This window comes from Chaetura pelagica, unplaced genomic scaffold (genome assembly GCF_000747805.2).
Source record: "Chaetura pelagica isolate M959 unplaced genomic scaffold, ChaPel_1.0 scaffold1047, whole genome shotgun sequence".
Taxonomy (NCBI): Eukaryota; Metazoa; Chordata; class Aves; order Apodiformes; family Apodidae; genus Chaetura; species Chaetura pelagica.
In genome coordinates, this window is record NW_009954036.1 from 109990 (window position 1) to 126170 (window position 16181).

A 16181-nucleotide genomic window follows, 5' to 3' on the forward strand; every position below is an offset into this window, starting at 1 on the left:
TTAATTCAACCATTTAGCATTCAATTAGATCTACAAAAAGTATTTGCTTAGTATGCAATTCAAATATCATTTTGATCTTTTAATCTGTGATCTACTAAGGTTGTATATTCCAGTTGTAAGATCATCCTTGTTCTTTTTTAGTCCTGCCAAAGATACTAAGACTCTTGTTGTTGCTGCAGGTCTAATCATTCCTATTTTGTAGTACCTAAGTGTGGCTTTATTGGGTTTGTGTGGCAAGGTTTTGGTAGCAGGGTTGGCTACAGGGGTGGCTTTTGTGAGAAGCTACCAGAAGCTTCCCCTGTGTCCAACAGAGTCAACACCAGCTAACTCTAAGACAGACCCACCTCTGGCCAAGACTGAGCCCATCAGTGGCAGTGGTAGCACCTCTGGGTGCTGGAGCGTGTCCAGAGAAAGGCACCAAATTTGGGTAGGGATATGGAATTTATGGGCTTATGGGGAGCATCTGAGGAGGGAGAGGCTCAAGGGAGACCTTGCTTTGTGGTCAGGTGGGGGTTGGTCTCTCCTCCTAGGTGGCAAGTGATAAGATGAGAAGAAATGGCCTCATTTTGCACCAAGGTAGGTTTAGTTTGAATGTTGTGAGGGATTTCTTTGCTGAAGGAGTGATTGGGCATTGGGGCAGGCTGCCTGGGGAGGTGGTTGGGTTGCCATCCCTGGAGGTTTTTAAAAAAAACGTGGATGTGGCACTTCAGGGCATGGTGCAGTTGGCATGGTGGCTTAGGGCTGACAGTTGGACTTGATGATCTTAGAGGTTTTTCTGACCTTAATGATTCTGTGATAACATAATTAAGTAAGGGAAAAAAAACCACTGCTGTAGAACAGCAGCAGAGAGGAGTAAGAATATGTGAGAGCAACAACCCTGCAGACACCAAGGTCAGTGAAGAAGGAGGGGGAGAAGGTGGTTCAGGTGCCAGAGCAGAGATTCCCCTGGAGCCTATGGAGAACACGGTGGTGAGGCAGGCTGTCCCCTTGCAGCCCATGTAGGTCCACGGTGGAGCAGATATCCACCTGAGCCTGTGTAGTCTGTTAAATTTTGTTGGTCTTGCCTCCCCTGTTGTATAGGATGTGTTCCCTGAGGAGGTATTCAGCCCAGTAACTCATTTATGGTTTTGGGGTCTACCAGAAAGGCATCTAAACTTTGAAACCCTCAGATGGAAAATTAGTGAATGCCACTGCAGCTGCCACTCTTCTCTGCTGGAAATTGCCTATTTTCAGATCCTGGAAATTAATTCAGGCTGTGCTTTTCCTTGCTAGGTTCAGTAACTTGGTGCTTGATGTCTTTCTGAAGATTGTTAGCTGCCTTGGCAGTTCTTCTCTATTTACTGATAAATTTGAAACACACACTGTGAATAAGTTTTCTAGCCTTTGAGTACATTTTGTTGTTCATTTCATGGCAGGATAGATCACTTACAGCTAACTGGAATGCTGCATAAGCTTTGTCGAGCTCAGTGGAGAGATCTCTAGAGAACTCACTTGTCTGAGAGCCATATAAGAGAAAAGTCTCCTCAGCACTTTTGGACATTGGTCCTGCAGTAACTCTGGAGACCTTGTTCACTTTGTCTATTTATGTAGGGTTGATACAAGTTTACATTCTTGGTATGTTGTTCCACACAATAAAGCTTTTTTATCCTATGAATCATCATCATCTTTCTCTGCATAGTGTCCAGTTTCTGGCAAATGGTAGCAGTTGTTAGCACTGTTTGTAAAAGCAAGTAATGTAATCTCAGAGTCACAAAGACAGCTGGTGTTATAGCCAACTGATAGAGACTTCTTTCTGCAAAGTCTTTTCAGTGAAGTGATGGAAATTGTATGTTAATGTGTGTTGTCATCAAACCTGTAGAAAGTTTTGATTTCATATACAAAACCAACAGTATTTCCTTTCTGATCAGTTGATTTAATATTCATTTAACTGAAAATTCATGCTAGGATGAAACAAAAACACTAATTTGTGAATTTTGCTGAGTCTCAGGCAACTTTTTCATACTCCAGTTACATTTAAAGAGTGCTATAATACATTTGCAGAGCTGTGTGAAAGGATGAAGTGTCAAGCCCTATTAGCATCTCTCTTGAAATCTCATTAGGAACATAAAGTAGCTGAAATTTGAATGATCATTTTCCCTATTGTGGTAAAGGAATGTGACTGTGAGACTGAGGGGGTTCTTGTCTGTTGTCTGGCCTGAACACATGGTCAGGACTGTTACACTCATATCTTCAAAAACATCTCAACTATATCCTTGTCTTGACTGACTAAGAAAGGATGTACTTATCTCACAGTGAAAACAGTAATTTATTTTTTTTTTAGTAGTAGTATTTTTAAAATATTATTATTCTTACCATTTACTGAGGGAAGTAAGGTGTTACAGCCAAGATTTAGATCTGGTTGCTCAGTTAACACCTACAGTTTAGTTCTTTCCAGTACGTAGTCTTTTCACTGACTAGATGTCTCCACTCTTGATCCTTGTCAGTGAAGGTGCTAGTTGCTGTTTACATCTTTGTAGCAAATTCTAATGCTTCAGTTTTGAACAGGCAAACTAAGAAAGTAAAATTTAATTTACAAACTTCTATTTTGTTTATGAAATTTACTTCACATGCCTTTGAAGATGATCTATCTTGCAATAAATGCTGTATATATAGTGATAAAATCGCAGCATATTTTTCAAATACTGTTGAGCTCCCCAAGGGATATATCTTCACTGCAGCTTAGTGTTGTGATAGTTCTTGCAGGCAGCATTTCAGAAGGAATTCCTGAGGAGCAGAAGTAGTGTTGAAAGGGAATGGCTTCCACTAACGTTGAATATATACGAGGTAGTTAATAGCTGGGAGTAGCTACCCCGAAGTGACTGGTTGGTTGGGTGTGAGTCTCAATGGAGTGCACAGAGCTGAAATGCCAGTTAATGCTTGTGGTGTTTTTTCCTCAAGAATGCTAGTAATAAATGCAACAGAATAAGAATGATGGGTGCTTGATAAATGCCATGGTAATTTTATTACAATTTCTGGCATATGTTTCCACGTTCCAAAAACATACTATGTTTGCCCCAGTGGCAGTTTGATTGCATTCAGGCTAAGAATGATTTATTTGAGGCTAGTCTTCAGATCTTGGGTTCTGAGATTGTATTCATTTTCCTCCTCCCTCTTTTCCTTAGCCCTCTGAACCTGATTCGTAAGTATTTCCTCATTTAGATTCTTTTGCATTCAGCTTTATTGAAAAGGAGGGAAAAAGAATAAATTTCAAAAGGATCAGGACTACTTGGTGAACTCTACTACTAGTAGGAATAATTAGGTAGAGTTCTATTCCTTTGAAGCTAGTTGGATGTTAATAAGGGCAAGCTTAATATGCTTATGATTGCAATTATGCTGTACTTCTGATACATTATTATAAATGCAAAGTCTTGGATAAGCTTTCAGTGAGTATGATTAAAGACTTACGGAAAACAGAGTAACATGGTAGGTTCTGGATGGGGTCTCAACAGTCAGGATTGAGCCAGAGGTCTCTTATAGAAGAGTGGAATGACAAATTTAGTTTCTGCCTTTTTGGTAAAACTAAGCAAGTTAACTGAAAGAGGATAACATAAGTTGTTAAAAAAAGCCTATTTTATATGACAGAGCAATTAGTTTGTGGGGTTTTTTTGGTAGTTAACTTCCCAGCCAAGTGATAGATTAATCTTTTTGTCTGTAGGTGCTGACTGTTCTCCTAAGGCAAGTACTGTTTGCAGAGTGGCATGCTGTTGCATGTAGGACAGGTATCAGTCCTTTTTCAGGCTGTCAGAAGTTGTTTTTTTGTGAACACTAAGGCTTATGTGTAAAGATTAGAACCACTTGAATATCACATCTACAAATTGCTGGCATTGGAATAATAATACCTTGGGCAGTAAAAATAGAAGTTAGAGTGGAGGTAAGTTAGGGACTAGTGATCATCCAGGGTACTTGTCAGTTTCTATTTTCCATCTTATAAATGTTGGAATATAATGCTTTTCATTTATTTTAATGGCCTTGCATTTCATAACTTGTGTTGCCTTTTTTTTTTTTTTGGTAGTTCATCACTTCTGTAGTGAATGAACTGAAGTTTTTAGAATGAAACCCTGTTATTGTAAAATATCCAGTAATTTTTCAGAGTTTCTTTTGTGTCATGGAAGTCACTCTGCTAATGTAATGTCTATTTTGTTTAACTTGCACTGCAGTATTTGTCATTCTGATTTCAGTGTCTGACTTCTATCTCTTTGCATGTAGTAGGTTTGCAGTGAGTAGCATAGCTGCTTGACACAATATTTCCATAAAACCTGAGAGCAGTGTAATTTTACAGTATGCATCTGTTTCTGGTGATGTTTCCCACTGTGATCAGCTACTATCTTATTATGCAGGCACTTGATCAAATTTCTTGTTAAAATGTTTATCTTTTGTGGTTCTTTCAAGGATTATTTTGTCTGTAGAATAGACCTTTGCTGGGTAGGAGGATTAAACAGATACAGGGCGTGTGCTGCCCACCTCCTGCAAGAATATAAACCCCCTAATCATCTATATTTGTGTATGTATGTGTGCTTATACAGTATGTGAAGTAACTCTTCCAGGAATCCCAGTATTGAATTGTGATGCCAGCTTCAGTAACCAACCCTACTAGAGGTGCCCAAGCCAAACGCAAAGTTGAGACTTTCTTCTGTTTCAGGGTATTTCCCCTGACATTTCCTTTGATACTCTCCTGCATTTAGGAAATAGAAGGGGGAAATGGGCAAATAAGTGCCCTTTTTCTGTGTTCTTTGTAGAGAAAATGGTGTATGGTCAGTAGTTTGCAGTATGTGATCGTCTGAAACCGTTACTGTGGCAGCCTGTGATCTCTTTCTAGATAGGTGCTTTAATTAAGTAGTCCAGTGTCTATTAATAATATATAGGCATGCTTTTTAAAATGCTTGGTATCAAGCCTGCAAATAGCAGTCTGCAGCGATAAACCATGAGACAATGAAGGGTCCTAAAGCTGTGTGATCTTACTGCAGAGGACAGGCAAAAACATCATCCCTTTACTTCTACATAATTTACCTTGTTTACAGTTAGGTGTGCTGAGTGTCCCCTGTCTCTGCTGCAGCCACACTGAAAACCTTACAGCTGTGGGTAAACAAACCATGCAGCACTACTGTGGAGCAAAGCCAAGATGCACTTGTTATGAGGGTGCTACCACTGGTTTGTTCCCTTGCTGGGGATATGTTCAGCCTGAGTTGTAAGGTACAAGACAAAACAAAATAATAAAAATAATAATTAAACAAAACAAAACAAAAACAGTACTATAGTATTTGTTTTGAACATCTAGTCTTTAGATTCCAGAGATGCTGGAGCAGTGGTGAGAGAAGAGATCATGCTGAAATCAAAGAAGGGAGGAGCACAAGCTGCTTCCTTGCATCTGCATAAAAGCATAACAAGTTCAATAACCAGTTCGGACTTGACGTAACTGGGAACGAGTTGTAGAATTGTACAAAGGATTCATTCATTTTCTAGCACTGGAGAATTCTCAGCAGAATACACTGTGTGTGACAAATATGTGGAAACCAAATTTTGGAAACACTGGCTATCAAATGCTATTAAGGAGAGCTCAAAAATATATGTTAAATATCCTATGTACCTATTAGAATGGCCTTTTCAAATTGCTCAACTTTATGCTTACAGAGAAAAGAAAGAGACTTATTTTTCAACTGAATATATAAAAGCTTGAAGACTTCTCTCCCTTTTCTACTATGCTGGTAGTTGCTTGTAATAGTTCTTTTGACCAGTGATCTTGAGGAGTACATTAATGACTATATAACCACTTTATGTAAACACTTAATTATATATTTGGGTAAACAGTGAGTACCATTAATTTGCTCTGGGTTGCACATGTGATGAGAGCAAAAAGGTGTTTTAGATTCAGTGACTTAGATGATGGTTTCTGCTGAAGTCAGCTTAGAAGTGCAAGCTGCAAAGCCATGTGGTTCATTCACCATCTGCTATAGATACCGTGTGTGGTTGCTTAATATAGCTGGTTATGATTCCTTTGTCTTCATTAATTACTTGTGAGAAAGGAAAAGAATCCACAGAATACTTTCCAAAATGTGTAATAATTATGGTACGATTGTGGCCTACTTGGCTTCTTAGCACAGCCAAACTGGAGGTGAATTAGGCTGTTTGAGTGTCATTCCAAAGAATCCAACATCTGTCTCAGAGTCACAGAGTGGTTGTGGTTGGAAGAGACCTCTGAAGATCCTCTAGTCGAACCCCACTGCTAGAGCAGGATCACTTACAGTAGATCACACAGGAACATATCCAGACAGGTTTTAATTGTCTCCAGAGAAGAAGACTTCACAACCTCTCTGGGCAGCCTGTTCTAGTGTTCTGTTGCTCTCGTAGGGTTTTTAAAAAATGCGATATTCCTCTGTCTCCTTCAATGAGAAGTATAGTTTTACACCAATATTCTCATTTTTGTATGTATCTTGCCTCTACTGAGCATTTTTGACTGGAGGTAAGGTGGAGTGATGAAACTGCATTTTATAGAATAAAGAGAAAATCCAATTCTTTCAAGTTTTTTGATGTATAAACTGTTCATTCCTTCTGGTAAAACTGTCATTTAGTTGGGAATGTTGTCAACACTTGCTAAGAGACCAGAAAAACCTCATTGGTGTAGTTCTGGAAATGCTTGTGTCTTGAAAGTGATAGTATAATATGCTTCTGGATGCTTGTAGTTCAAGAGTGTCTTCTGTTGCATGGGGCTAGTTTCCTAGTCAGAATATGTAGTGCCAGGTTTGTATGACAAAGGGACATGCCTGCGAAATAATGTAGTTAGAAAAAAACAAACAAAAAAACCAGTCTTTTTAGTTTAAGTACTAGAAAAGTGCATTTCGTTCATTGTGTGCTGTTATAGGTGCTGGGTAGATGGTAGAAAATGTGAATGCAGTCAGGAACAGTTTTCTTTCATCATACTAGTATAGAAACACTAGAACTGACATTTTGTGAATGAATTCTCTTAGCAAATATGAAGTGCAATATGAGTTTAGTTTTAACAAGAGGCAACAGGAAAAAAAAGTTTGCATCAACACAAAGCTCTCTAGGAATCGTTTTTCTTGATCTGGATAAGAATGTTGAGGTAGCTGTGCACTCTGCAATCTTAATGTGTGTTAGCCAAGCTGGACAGGAGAGGCTTAATACTGTTGCAAAAAGATAAAGCCTGAGTAGATTCTAAGAGTAGACCTGAGTAGATGCTAGGAGCAGATCTTAGCAGACACAGTGCTCAGGAAAGTTAGTGATCATTGAAATTCATACTTCTGACCTGTGAGAATCTTCTTCAGGCTCTCAGTGGTATTTACTTTAATTTTGAGTTCTGGGCATGGGGTAAAAGTCAGTCTTCCTTCTGATTGTGTGGCTAGAAGATGCCTTTCATCAGTTAAACCAAAATCTGCTGTCATTACTACAAGATTAGGTAACTGATAATTTCCTGAGGTGTACTGGCTCTCCCTTTATAAGAGATTTTGTTGTCGTTGAAAAGCTATACCTACGTGTTGTCATGGACACCATGGATGATGAGACACGGAATTATAAACTATGGGAAATAAACATTCTAATGGTTGTATCTCCTCTGATCTGCTGTCTACCCCCACCCCAGCCCCAACTGTGACACTGAATCACCACGTTTGTATGCTCAGTCTTTGGTAAAAATTCAGACAAATCCAATTACTTATGAAATGGAAAGCTGCCAGTTTCTGGCACAGGAAAGAAACTGTGAAGCACATATTAAAAACATAATGCAAAACAAAAAATGTGAAAAATTGATTGAGATGCAAGTTTTATAGCATGTCTTTAAGCTGCTACAGATGTGATTTCTGGTAAACTGTAAACAGTTCTTTATTTATTAGTCTGAGTCTTCTGATTGAAGAAAGTATTTTGGAATATCTCCATCTGAATCATTGCCAGGATAATGGTTTAGCTGGAATTTCCAAGTAGTGCCAAAAAATCTATCCTATAAGCCTATACAGCTGACTTACTCCAGAGGCCCTTGATCATGTTGCTGCTGGTGATGCTAGCAGGTGATTTGTGGAGCTGCTACTTTGGTCTTAATAGCAGAAGACTTTGAAGCAGTAGGATGTGACATACAGTAGGAAGCTGCAGCTCCTGATGCTTTGAAATCCAAGAGATGAGTGATGAACATCTTGCTTTCAACTGAGAGGCTCTGCTGTCCAGAGTGGTGTAAAAAGCCACTGTTATGCTTTTCCTAAAGTGAGCATCAGAGGAAAATAAAGAGGAAGCTTCCTAAAAGATAATGGCTTGCATTGTTTAAGAAATGTGTCAAACTGTTTATTTACTTCAGTGTTGTTCTGTATATTTTCCAATTAGGGCTTGCAAGTCTGATCTCAGAAAAACAAAGCTGATATATTTGCTGTTGTTTTTTTTACTTGATTTTACTGTTTAAGAGTACAGCAGTCTATCAGGAATTCCCTGGGAAAGCTCGTGTATTCTGGAAGTTTTAAGACATGGGTGTATTTAAAAGCTTTCAAAAAAAGACAAGGATGACTTCCTTCAATAGTAACTTCTCTTCCACTTAGGTTTTGGAAGTTTAGAGCTGGTGCTGTAGCTTTGGCTAGACAAGCTGATAACATTGGACTTTCATCACATCTGAAAATTGATTAAAGTGACGAATATTCAAGCTATAGCTAAATGTATTTTTTAGCTAGATAAGAGTGTGTTCTGCACAAGTTCTGAGCCACCTGGACATGAGTTGGCAATGAGCCGAGCCTGTGTAGGCACTGTTAATGAAAAGGTAAAGCTATAGTGAGTGGTTTAGCTTAGAGGCAAAATCTGTTTGCATCCCGTGGGTACCATGTTCCAGTTATGTAACTTCTGGTCTAGGCAGACATGTCATCTAGGGTATGGGCTGAGAGTAGGCAGAAAAGATTGTGTAAGGTGTCTTTGTGGATTTGTTTCTCTTCATCCTTTTTTTTTTTTTTTTTGCTGAGCTGTTGTATTGTGGGTTGCTAAGAAAACTGCTCAGAATGTTGTTTTGGTTTTTTGTCACCCCCTCTGACTTGGTGAAGTTAGTATATGTAGTCTGGTGGATAAAAGCATAGCTTGGTCCCTTGTGTATCTGCACTGAGACTGTTGCCTTGTGATATCTTTGAATTTTGTGTAGTGTGTCTGGCTTAGAGAGCTTTCATCCATCATCTTATCTTGTAAACCTTGCTGTGTTCTCTGCTTGTGCTGTTTTGTCTGTAGACCTTTCTGCTTGTTTTTTCTCTTCATCCACACCTGTATGCTTTTTTTTCTAGATGTGAAGGACAAGTGGAAATTTCTTCTGTGTATCACTGCAGGCTTATTTCAGTACATAATGTAAACATATGCCTAAGGTTTTAGTTTTTGTGAGTGGTCTAAGTCAGTCTAATTCTGCGCTGTGTTTTCACTTTTACTCTTGTATTGACATTAGCTAGCACAAGGCTGCACGTGGAGACAGAGCAGTGATCTTGCTTGCAACCAATTCCGCCAATAATACATTAAGTGATTTAGATTACTGTGTGGCCATGTGGCTGCCAGAAGAAGCGTAAGAGCATGTAAGGACGTGTTGAAGTACTCTGAGCTGATGTCTTTAGTTTGGGGGTTTGTTGTTTCTGCTTTATTTCTGGCATCTCTCATTGGAGTTGTGTGTGAAGGGTAATGGTGTTTTTGTGTTTGCTTCCTAGGCTCTGTGTAGGCTTTCTGCAGCTAGGGAAAACACAGGTTTATTTTTATTCACAGTTCTATAATTTCTACAAGAAACATTTATTTGACTTTCACCTTAGTCTAGCATGTGTGTAGCACTGCTGAAGTCAGTGGGGCTTCACCCTGGCACCTTGGTGTGCCACTTTGCAGGCTCAGTTTGTTTGCCACACAAGATGGGCTCTGTTTTGACTTCCATGACAAAGTAAAACTGATGCTTGTCTTCCTTCTGTAACTCAGCACTATTAGATTTTTAAACCTATAAGGGATCTGACATTTTCTTGTTAATGTGGAGCTATATCACTAGTTAAGTAATTACTGATAAAAAATTTGCGATGTATCATACAAGTATCTAGTGACCTGATTATTCTTAAATACATAGTGGATTACAAAAAAAAATCAGATTATAGTAATGACGTACACTGACTTTTGTTTCTTCTGTTTTTCTTTGCTCTCTTCCCTCTGTTTGAATGGCGTATTCATACTGCTCATCATTGTTGCTGATTTTTTTGCCAATCTTCTAGAAAACCACCCAAGGTAAGTAATTTGTCTCTTTTTGCATTTGTACCTACTTGAAAATGTTGAGCAGGAGTGTTAGGAGTGTTCTCGTAATATGTGATCTATACAGCTTTGATAAAGTATAAAGTAAAATACATAATAAAAATATATTCTTCATACTTCTAAATTAAAGACTTCATAATTCCAGAAGAGTATATTGTCATTCAACTGATGTGCAGGCAAGGTGCATACTTGTTAAAGCTGTGACCAAGACAAGCCATGATCTTAATGCATTTATAAAAACATTTGAAAGAGTAGATCAGTATCTTGTGTAAAACATTTAATTGCACATAATTCTGCTTAAAAGTTAAAATATCATCTTTTAAAGGTGGCAAAATACATGTAGTAAGAAACAATTTTAAAAAATAATGTATGGTATTCAGGTGTTATTGATTTATGTAAAAATGGCCAAAGTGCACTAGAATTTGCCTAGAAAGATTCTCTGTGTTGTTTGTAATGCAGGGGAAGGGAGGGTCAAGGAGTGCTGTGTGTCTCTTGGTATAGAGAAGGAGTCTTGCTGGGATGACAAATACAGTATCATCAGAGGGCTGGTAGCAATGATAAGATGCAAGGACTGTCAACTACATCTTCTCAGCACATGCAAAATACTGTAGCATTCAGCAATTTAATGATGGTGTTATCCTTTGTGTTACTGGTGGCTGGTACTTTTTACACCAGAAAGCTGTAGTTAGTTCTGAATGAGGTTTCATTTCTCATTATTCTCTTTGATGTGTAGATCTTCAATAAACTGTATCCAAGTTTGATGTGACTTCTGCCAGTGCAGCAGAGTGCTCTTTAGGCCTTCTGGGAATAGAAATTGTGATGGATAATTTTCCATTTCCATGGAAATGGGTATTAAACATGTTAGCTATGGTTTTACAGTATTGTATGGATGCATAGACGGTATACATTAAGGGTTATGTTCAGTCTGGGTAATGTATTGCTAAATGCTGGATGCCTCAGACTCTGTCTAATCTATACTGGAGATTAGTCTTCAAAGTGACTGATAATGAATATGAAATTAATGACAAGCAGTTAATATTGGATATGGTACCCATTACCTGTAAGTAGTTCACATAAGTATACTTAAAATTATTATTTCTTCAAATCATTGATCAGGAGCATTTATACAAATTTCTGCAGAACATTGTTTCAGCCTTTAAAAATGTAGATACCCCTTGGATGTCTTCTCTGATTCTATGACAAATTACTGCTGTGTAGCAGTCAGGCAAAATGGCCCTTCTAGTTTAAAGTCTGCAGTCTCAATTTAAGACACAGATACAGGTGAATTGGAGACAAAACTCCAGATTTTTCTCTGACATGGTGGATGTGTGATGTGTGGCCCTGCATCACTGTTTTGATGTGGAAACCATAACCTCTAAGACAGCTGTTGGTTACTATTTTGCTAAACTACTGTAGACATTTGCTGAAATAATCTGAATCAAAGCCCCATATCCTCACTTTAACTTTGTGGTAACTTTATAATTACCAAAAGAACTCCTCTGCTTAACTTTTAACAGTTATTAACATTCTGGCTATTGTTTTCTGTCACTAGAAAAGGTCCATGTAATTCTGTTACCCAGGGTAATGTGCATACTTATGGTGACTGTGGATACAGTAGTACTATGATCTTGGCACTTCCTGGCTAATTTTTTTCTCATAATTACCCCTTTGGATGTGTCCATGCTGTAGTGTTTATGAAGTAAAATTCTGATCGTGAATACACAATGGGTACATACCCAAGCTCATGTGCACATTTGTGCTATGGACTTCCAGTTGTGCAAATTCTCTTCTGGTGAGTTGTGTTAAGTTACTTGTAGCTCTGTTACTTGGCTATTTCTAGATGTCTAAGATGATGTCTAAACTGCTTTCCAACTGTCATACCATTCTGACTGAATATACTGTGCAGTGTCAAACACTGGAATAACAGAGCTGGGAAATAACCCACTTCGTTGGTGTCTCAGTTCTGCTTAAAATTTTTGGTTTAGAAGCTGCTACCCTAGTACAGCAGGTTCTTGGCAGCTTCCTTTTATCTCCCTTTCTCTTTTAGGTCACAGAATTCCAGAATGGTAGGGGTTGGAAGGCACCTCAAAAGATCATCTAGTCCAACCCCACCTGCCACAGCAGGATCCCTGAGAGTAGCTCACACAGGAACGTGTCCAGACAGGTTTCTAATGTCTCCAGCGGAGATTCCGCAACCTCTCTGGGCAGCCTGTTGCAGTGCTCTGTCACCCTCACAGTGATGTGATGCCAGGATGAAGGATTGGGTACAGAATCTTGCAAAAATAAAGTTTTCAGGCTTGTTCGTTAGTTAGCTCTGTAATTTAGAAACCCAGAATAATTTTAGGTCAGGTTTTGAGAACTGGCCAACACCTGAGTGAACTTATGTCTGCTTGTGGTTGAATGCCAACCTGTGCAGACGGGAGAAGCAGGTGTATACCTGTCTTTCATGGTTTTCCCATTTTGCTTACCTTCTGAAAATACGTTAAGCTTCCTGGTACAGTGGCTATGGAATTGACATAAGAGCAGTAGGAGAGCAGAAATACTCAGCCATATAGTGACAGAGACTTACTCAAAATGCTTAGAAGAATAAGTGAAAGTTCAAGAGCTCTTAGTGGAGGTAAAGGTTGCAATTTTAAACTTTGAGTTTCAAACAAAGAATACTTGCCTTTTTTCTTTTAGCTGTAAAACACCTAAATGGAATAGATGTTCCAAAATGTAGATAGAAACTAACTGACAGAGGATGCTTGAAGTTTAAAAAGTTCTGTTTGCATGTTGCAGATGTCTCTGTTCAAATATATTTCAGTAACATATTTGATACACTTCATTGATACAGTTTTGATAGAAGTTAGTAAAGACTTCTTTTTTTCTTCCTTCAAAAAGCTAAAAAGGCATTTTTAATGCTCAGTAATGCCCAGTTTGAGTATTGGCCATTGAGCCTGAGACTTTAGTGTTACAATTTAACTTCTCATTTCCTTGATAGTTGTATTGACAAGAGTTTTAATACCTTCTTCAGGGACATTGATCTTGAGGAAAAAAATAATTAAGAAAATAGTTATTATTCTGTATATTCCTGTTGAAAGTAATGCCCCTATTTTTCATATTAAAGGAAGCCTTAATTAGTGAAGATAGGAGAAGTAAGGGAGCACCTTAGCTGAGTCTTAAGGGGATTTTCTTCTTCATCATAGCATGGGTTCTGTATCTTGACCCTAACTATGCTTGTGTGCCCTTCTTAGGACTACATGTCCTGTCATTCCTTCAGTGGAAGTCAGGAAAATAGAAACTAGTGAGTCATCTTTGTACAGAAAAGGTGATCAAAAGGGTCGCTCCTCAGGTAGGACACTGTCCTACATTGCCGTAATTTTCCTTCACTGTGTGTGTACAGAAGAGCCTTACTCATTTGGATGAGGTTTCTTGTTCTTGTATGCATTATTTCCTACTCTGTTAATTCTTGCATTTGAAATCTGTTTTCCCAGAGGTCTGAGCTGTCCTGAAAATTACTTTGGTTGAGCGCTTCCTTAAGCTATTATTTCTGTAGATGTTCAAGGCTGCTGTTTTGTAATCACCGATCAAAGTAATTTTTAAACGTTTGCCTGCCAGTTTTACTGGAGAAGGGAGTTTTACTGCAGCTGATTACGTATTTTTCAGATGGTGTATGCCCCAGCAGTTCCCATTCTTTTGCCTGACACCTTAAAAAAAACCAACAACAAAAAAAAACAAACCCTTGTCACTTCTGTTATAAGGATTTAGCAGTTTTCCAGAGCAGATTTTATAAATAGACGTAAGTCCATGTCCTGGCTTTTTATGTTTAGTATGAAAGCACACTAAATGCTATATTTGCATTTGCTTAATCATGAGACAGAATTCCTATCGCATAATTTTTTTTGACCTTTTAAAAATAATTCTAATTGATTTTTACCTTTTAAAAAAAAATCCAATTAAAAACTGCTTGTCTACAAGAAACACTTGGCTGCAAGCATGTATTTTGGTATTACAGTGTTTAAATTATGAGTTATTGAATAATCCTGTCGTGATTTTCCATGTTAACCATGGGGAAAATGCATAGCACAATAGATTAAATTGGTCTATAGTACTGCTGTATTGATATTTAAGTCATTACACATGAGTATGTGTAGCAGGGTAACCTTTTTAATTGGGCTGTGTGATCCATGGCAGATAACACTTAGTTCCAAGGGGGCAGGAATGGATGTATTTGGATCCTTATGACTGGGTTTTTTTTTTGGTAGTTACACTGCTTGATGTTTGATCACCAGCAGATTAGGTATTGTTACCAAGTCCCATGAGAAAAATTGTTGTGGAAGTAGCATGTCATAAGAGCAACTGTAGCTCTTGAACTGTAATAGTTAGGGAGAAGGTCAGAGTGTTCTTCTCAATGACAGTTCTTTATGCTTAGATTTGAAGCATGGTGAACAAATGCACAAAAGTAATTTAAAATGCCCCCTACTTATTTATGTGGAGGTCTGAAGATAAGAAGTAACTGCTACATTTTGCTTGGAGTCCACTGGCAAAACTACACTTTTGACTTAGTCACAGCAGGGAACGTCCTGACTCACAAAATGGTCTCTTTCTACTTGTGCTGCAGTTAAGTGACTCAAACCTCCCTGTTAGAAGATTATTATGGGTTAGTTTGTTTGTTTATTTTCTCTTCAAAAGGGAATTCCAGAACTCATTTCACTCTTGTGTGGAGTAAGTGTTGTCTCAGTATTGAGTCTTCTCTCAGGCCATTTGATGTGTTTTAGGTTAAGTTGGGGGGAAGGGAAGGAGGTGAGGTTACTGTGCTACCTCGTTTTATACTTCTGAAATGCTTGCAGCAACAGAAATATTGGGAAGAGTTAGGTTACATATATCTATGGATTAGATTACATAGTAATTCTGCAGTAGCAGGAAATCCCAGATATTCTGTATCCCCAAAAGCCAAAAGAAAATGGTCCGTCTTCCTCACTCCAAGGTTTGTCTCACAGGGGATTAGTTGATTCTGGTTATAGAGCCTGTGTCTCTTGCTCTACATTGAGTTGCATGGTTTGTCTCACTAAGGAGATCAGCTGTTGGAAGGCGAGGCAAAGAAAATCTTGGCCCAAGGTTTTAGTAAAGAAGGTTGTTTGGGGTTTTTCCCCATCTCTTAGGATCCCAAAATAAGAAAATCAATAGTCTGTATCATTTTTTCATCCACAGTCAATTTACCATGATAAAATGTGGGAAATACACTGCAGCTTAAGGTCTGTTTGTAGCTATAAAGCTGTCAAAACAACTGTGTTAAATGTCTATACTGTGGTGTACTCAGATATGCAGAAAAAGAAACTTGGATCAAATTCTAATGTGTTAAGTGGTTTTACAGGACACTGTTCCAGGTTCACAAACCCACTGAGCACAATATTAAATTTCATTCTGTTTCTATCCAGCTGGAATTCTTGACTGAAGTGATATTAAGGTTTTTTTATTAGAGCAGGCTCTGATAGCTTGTTTGTCTAATGGAGCTACATTTTGTATTTGTAGTTTTTCAAATTAATCTGCTGACATCCAGTACTATGCTCTTAGTTCAGGCAGGTAATCATATACTATTTATTTGCTCCTCAAGGTTGTAAATAGTCATGCTCTTCTGTGAACACCAGAAGTCCAACCCATGCTAAAACTTGTGTGTCTTGTATTGATGTCTGGTAGATAAGTCATCTTGCCAAGTTTTGTATATTGAGTCCTTTCAGTGCTGTTTCATTACTCGTGGCAGAAACATTTGTCAGCATTAGTGCGTAGAGAAGAGTGGAACTAATTGTTTGGTTTTGGCTGTGTTTTGAAGTCTGTATTACGGGATACAGTAAGCAGTATTTTGTATCATGTACAGTACAGATAGAAAAGTATTATTGCAGTTCTGCAGCTCTCAAGATGTTCCAGAA

At 38.3% G+C, this 16181-nt stretch overlaps 1 protein-coding gene across 1 annotated transcript in view; it reads left to right on the top strand.

Annotated features, from left to right (window-relative positions):
* Nucleotides 1–16181, top strand: part of LOC104392861 (kinesin-like protein KIF13A) — a gene marked incomplete at its 3' end in the record, with an annotated part of 104900 nt that overhangs the window by 32617 nt on the left and 56102 nt on the right. Inside the window, exon 2 of the mRNA XM_010002296.1 lies at nucleotides 10239–10251. Coding sequence (XP_010000598.1) covers nucleotides 10239–10251 — 13 coding nt within the window. The remainder of the gene's footprint in view (nucleotides 1–10238; nucleotides 10252–16181) is intronic.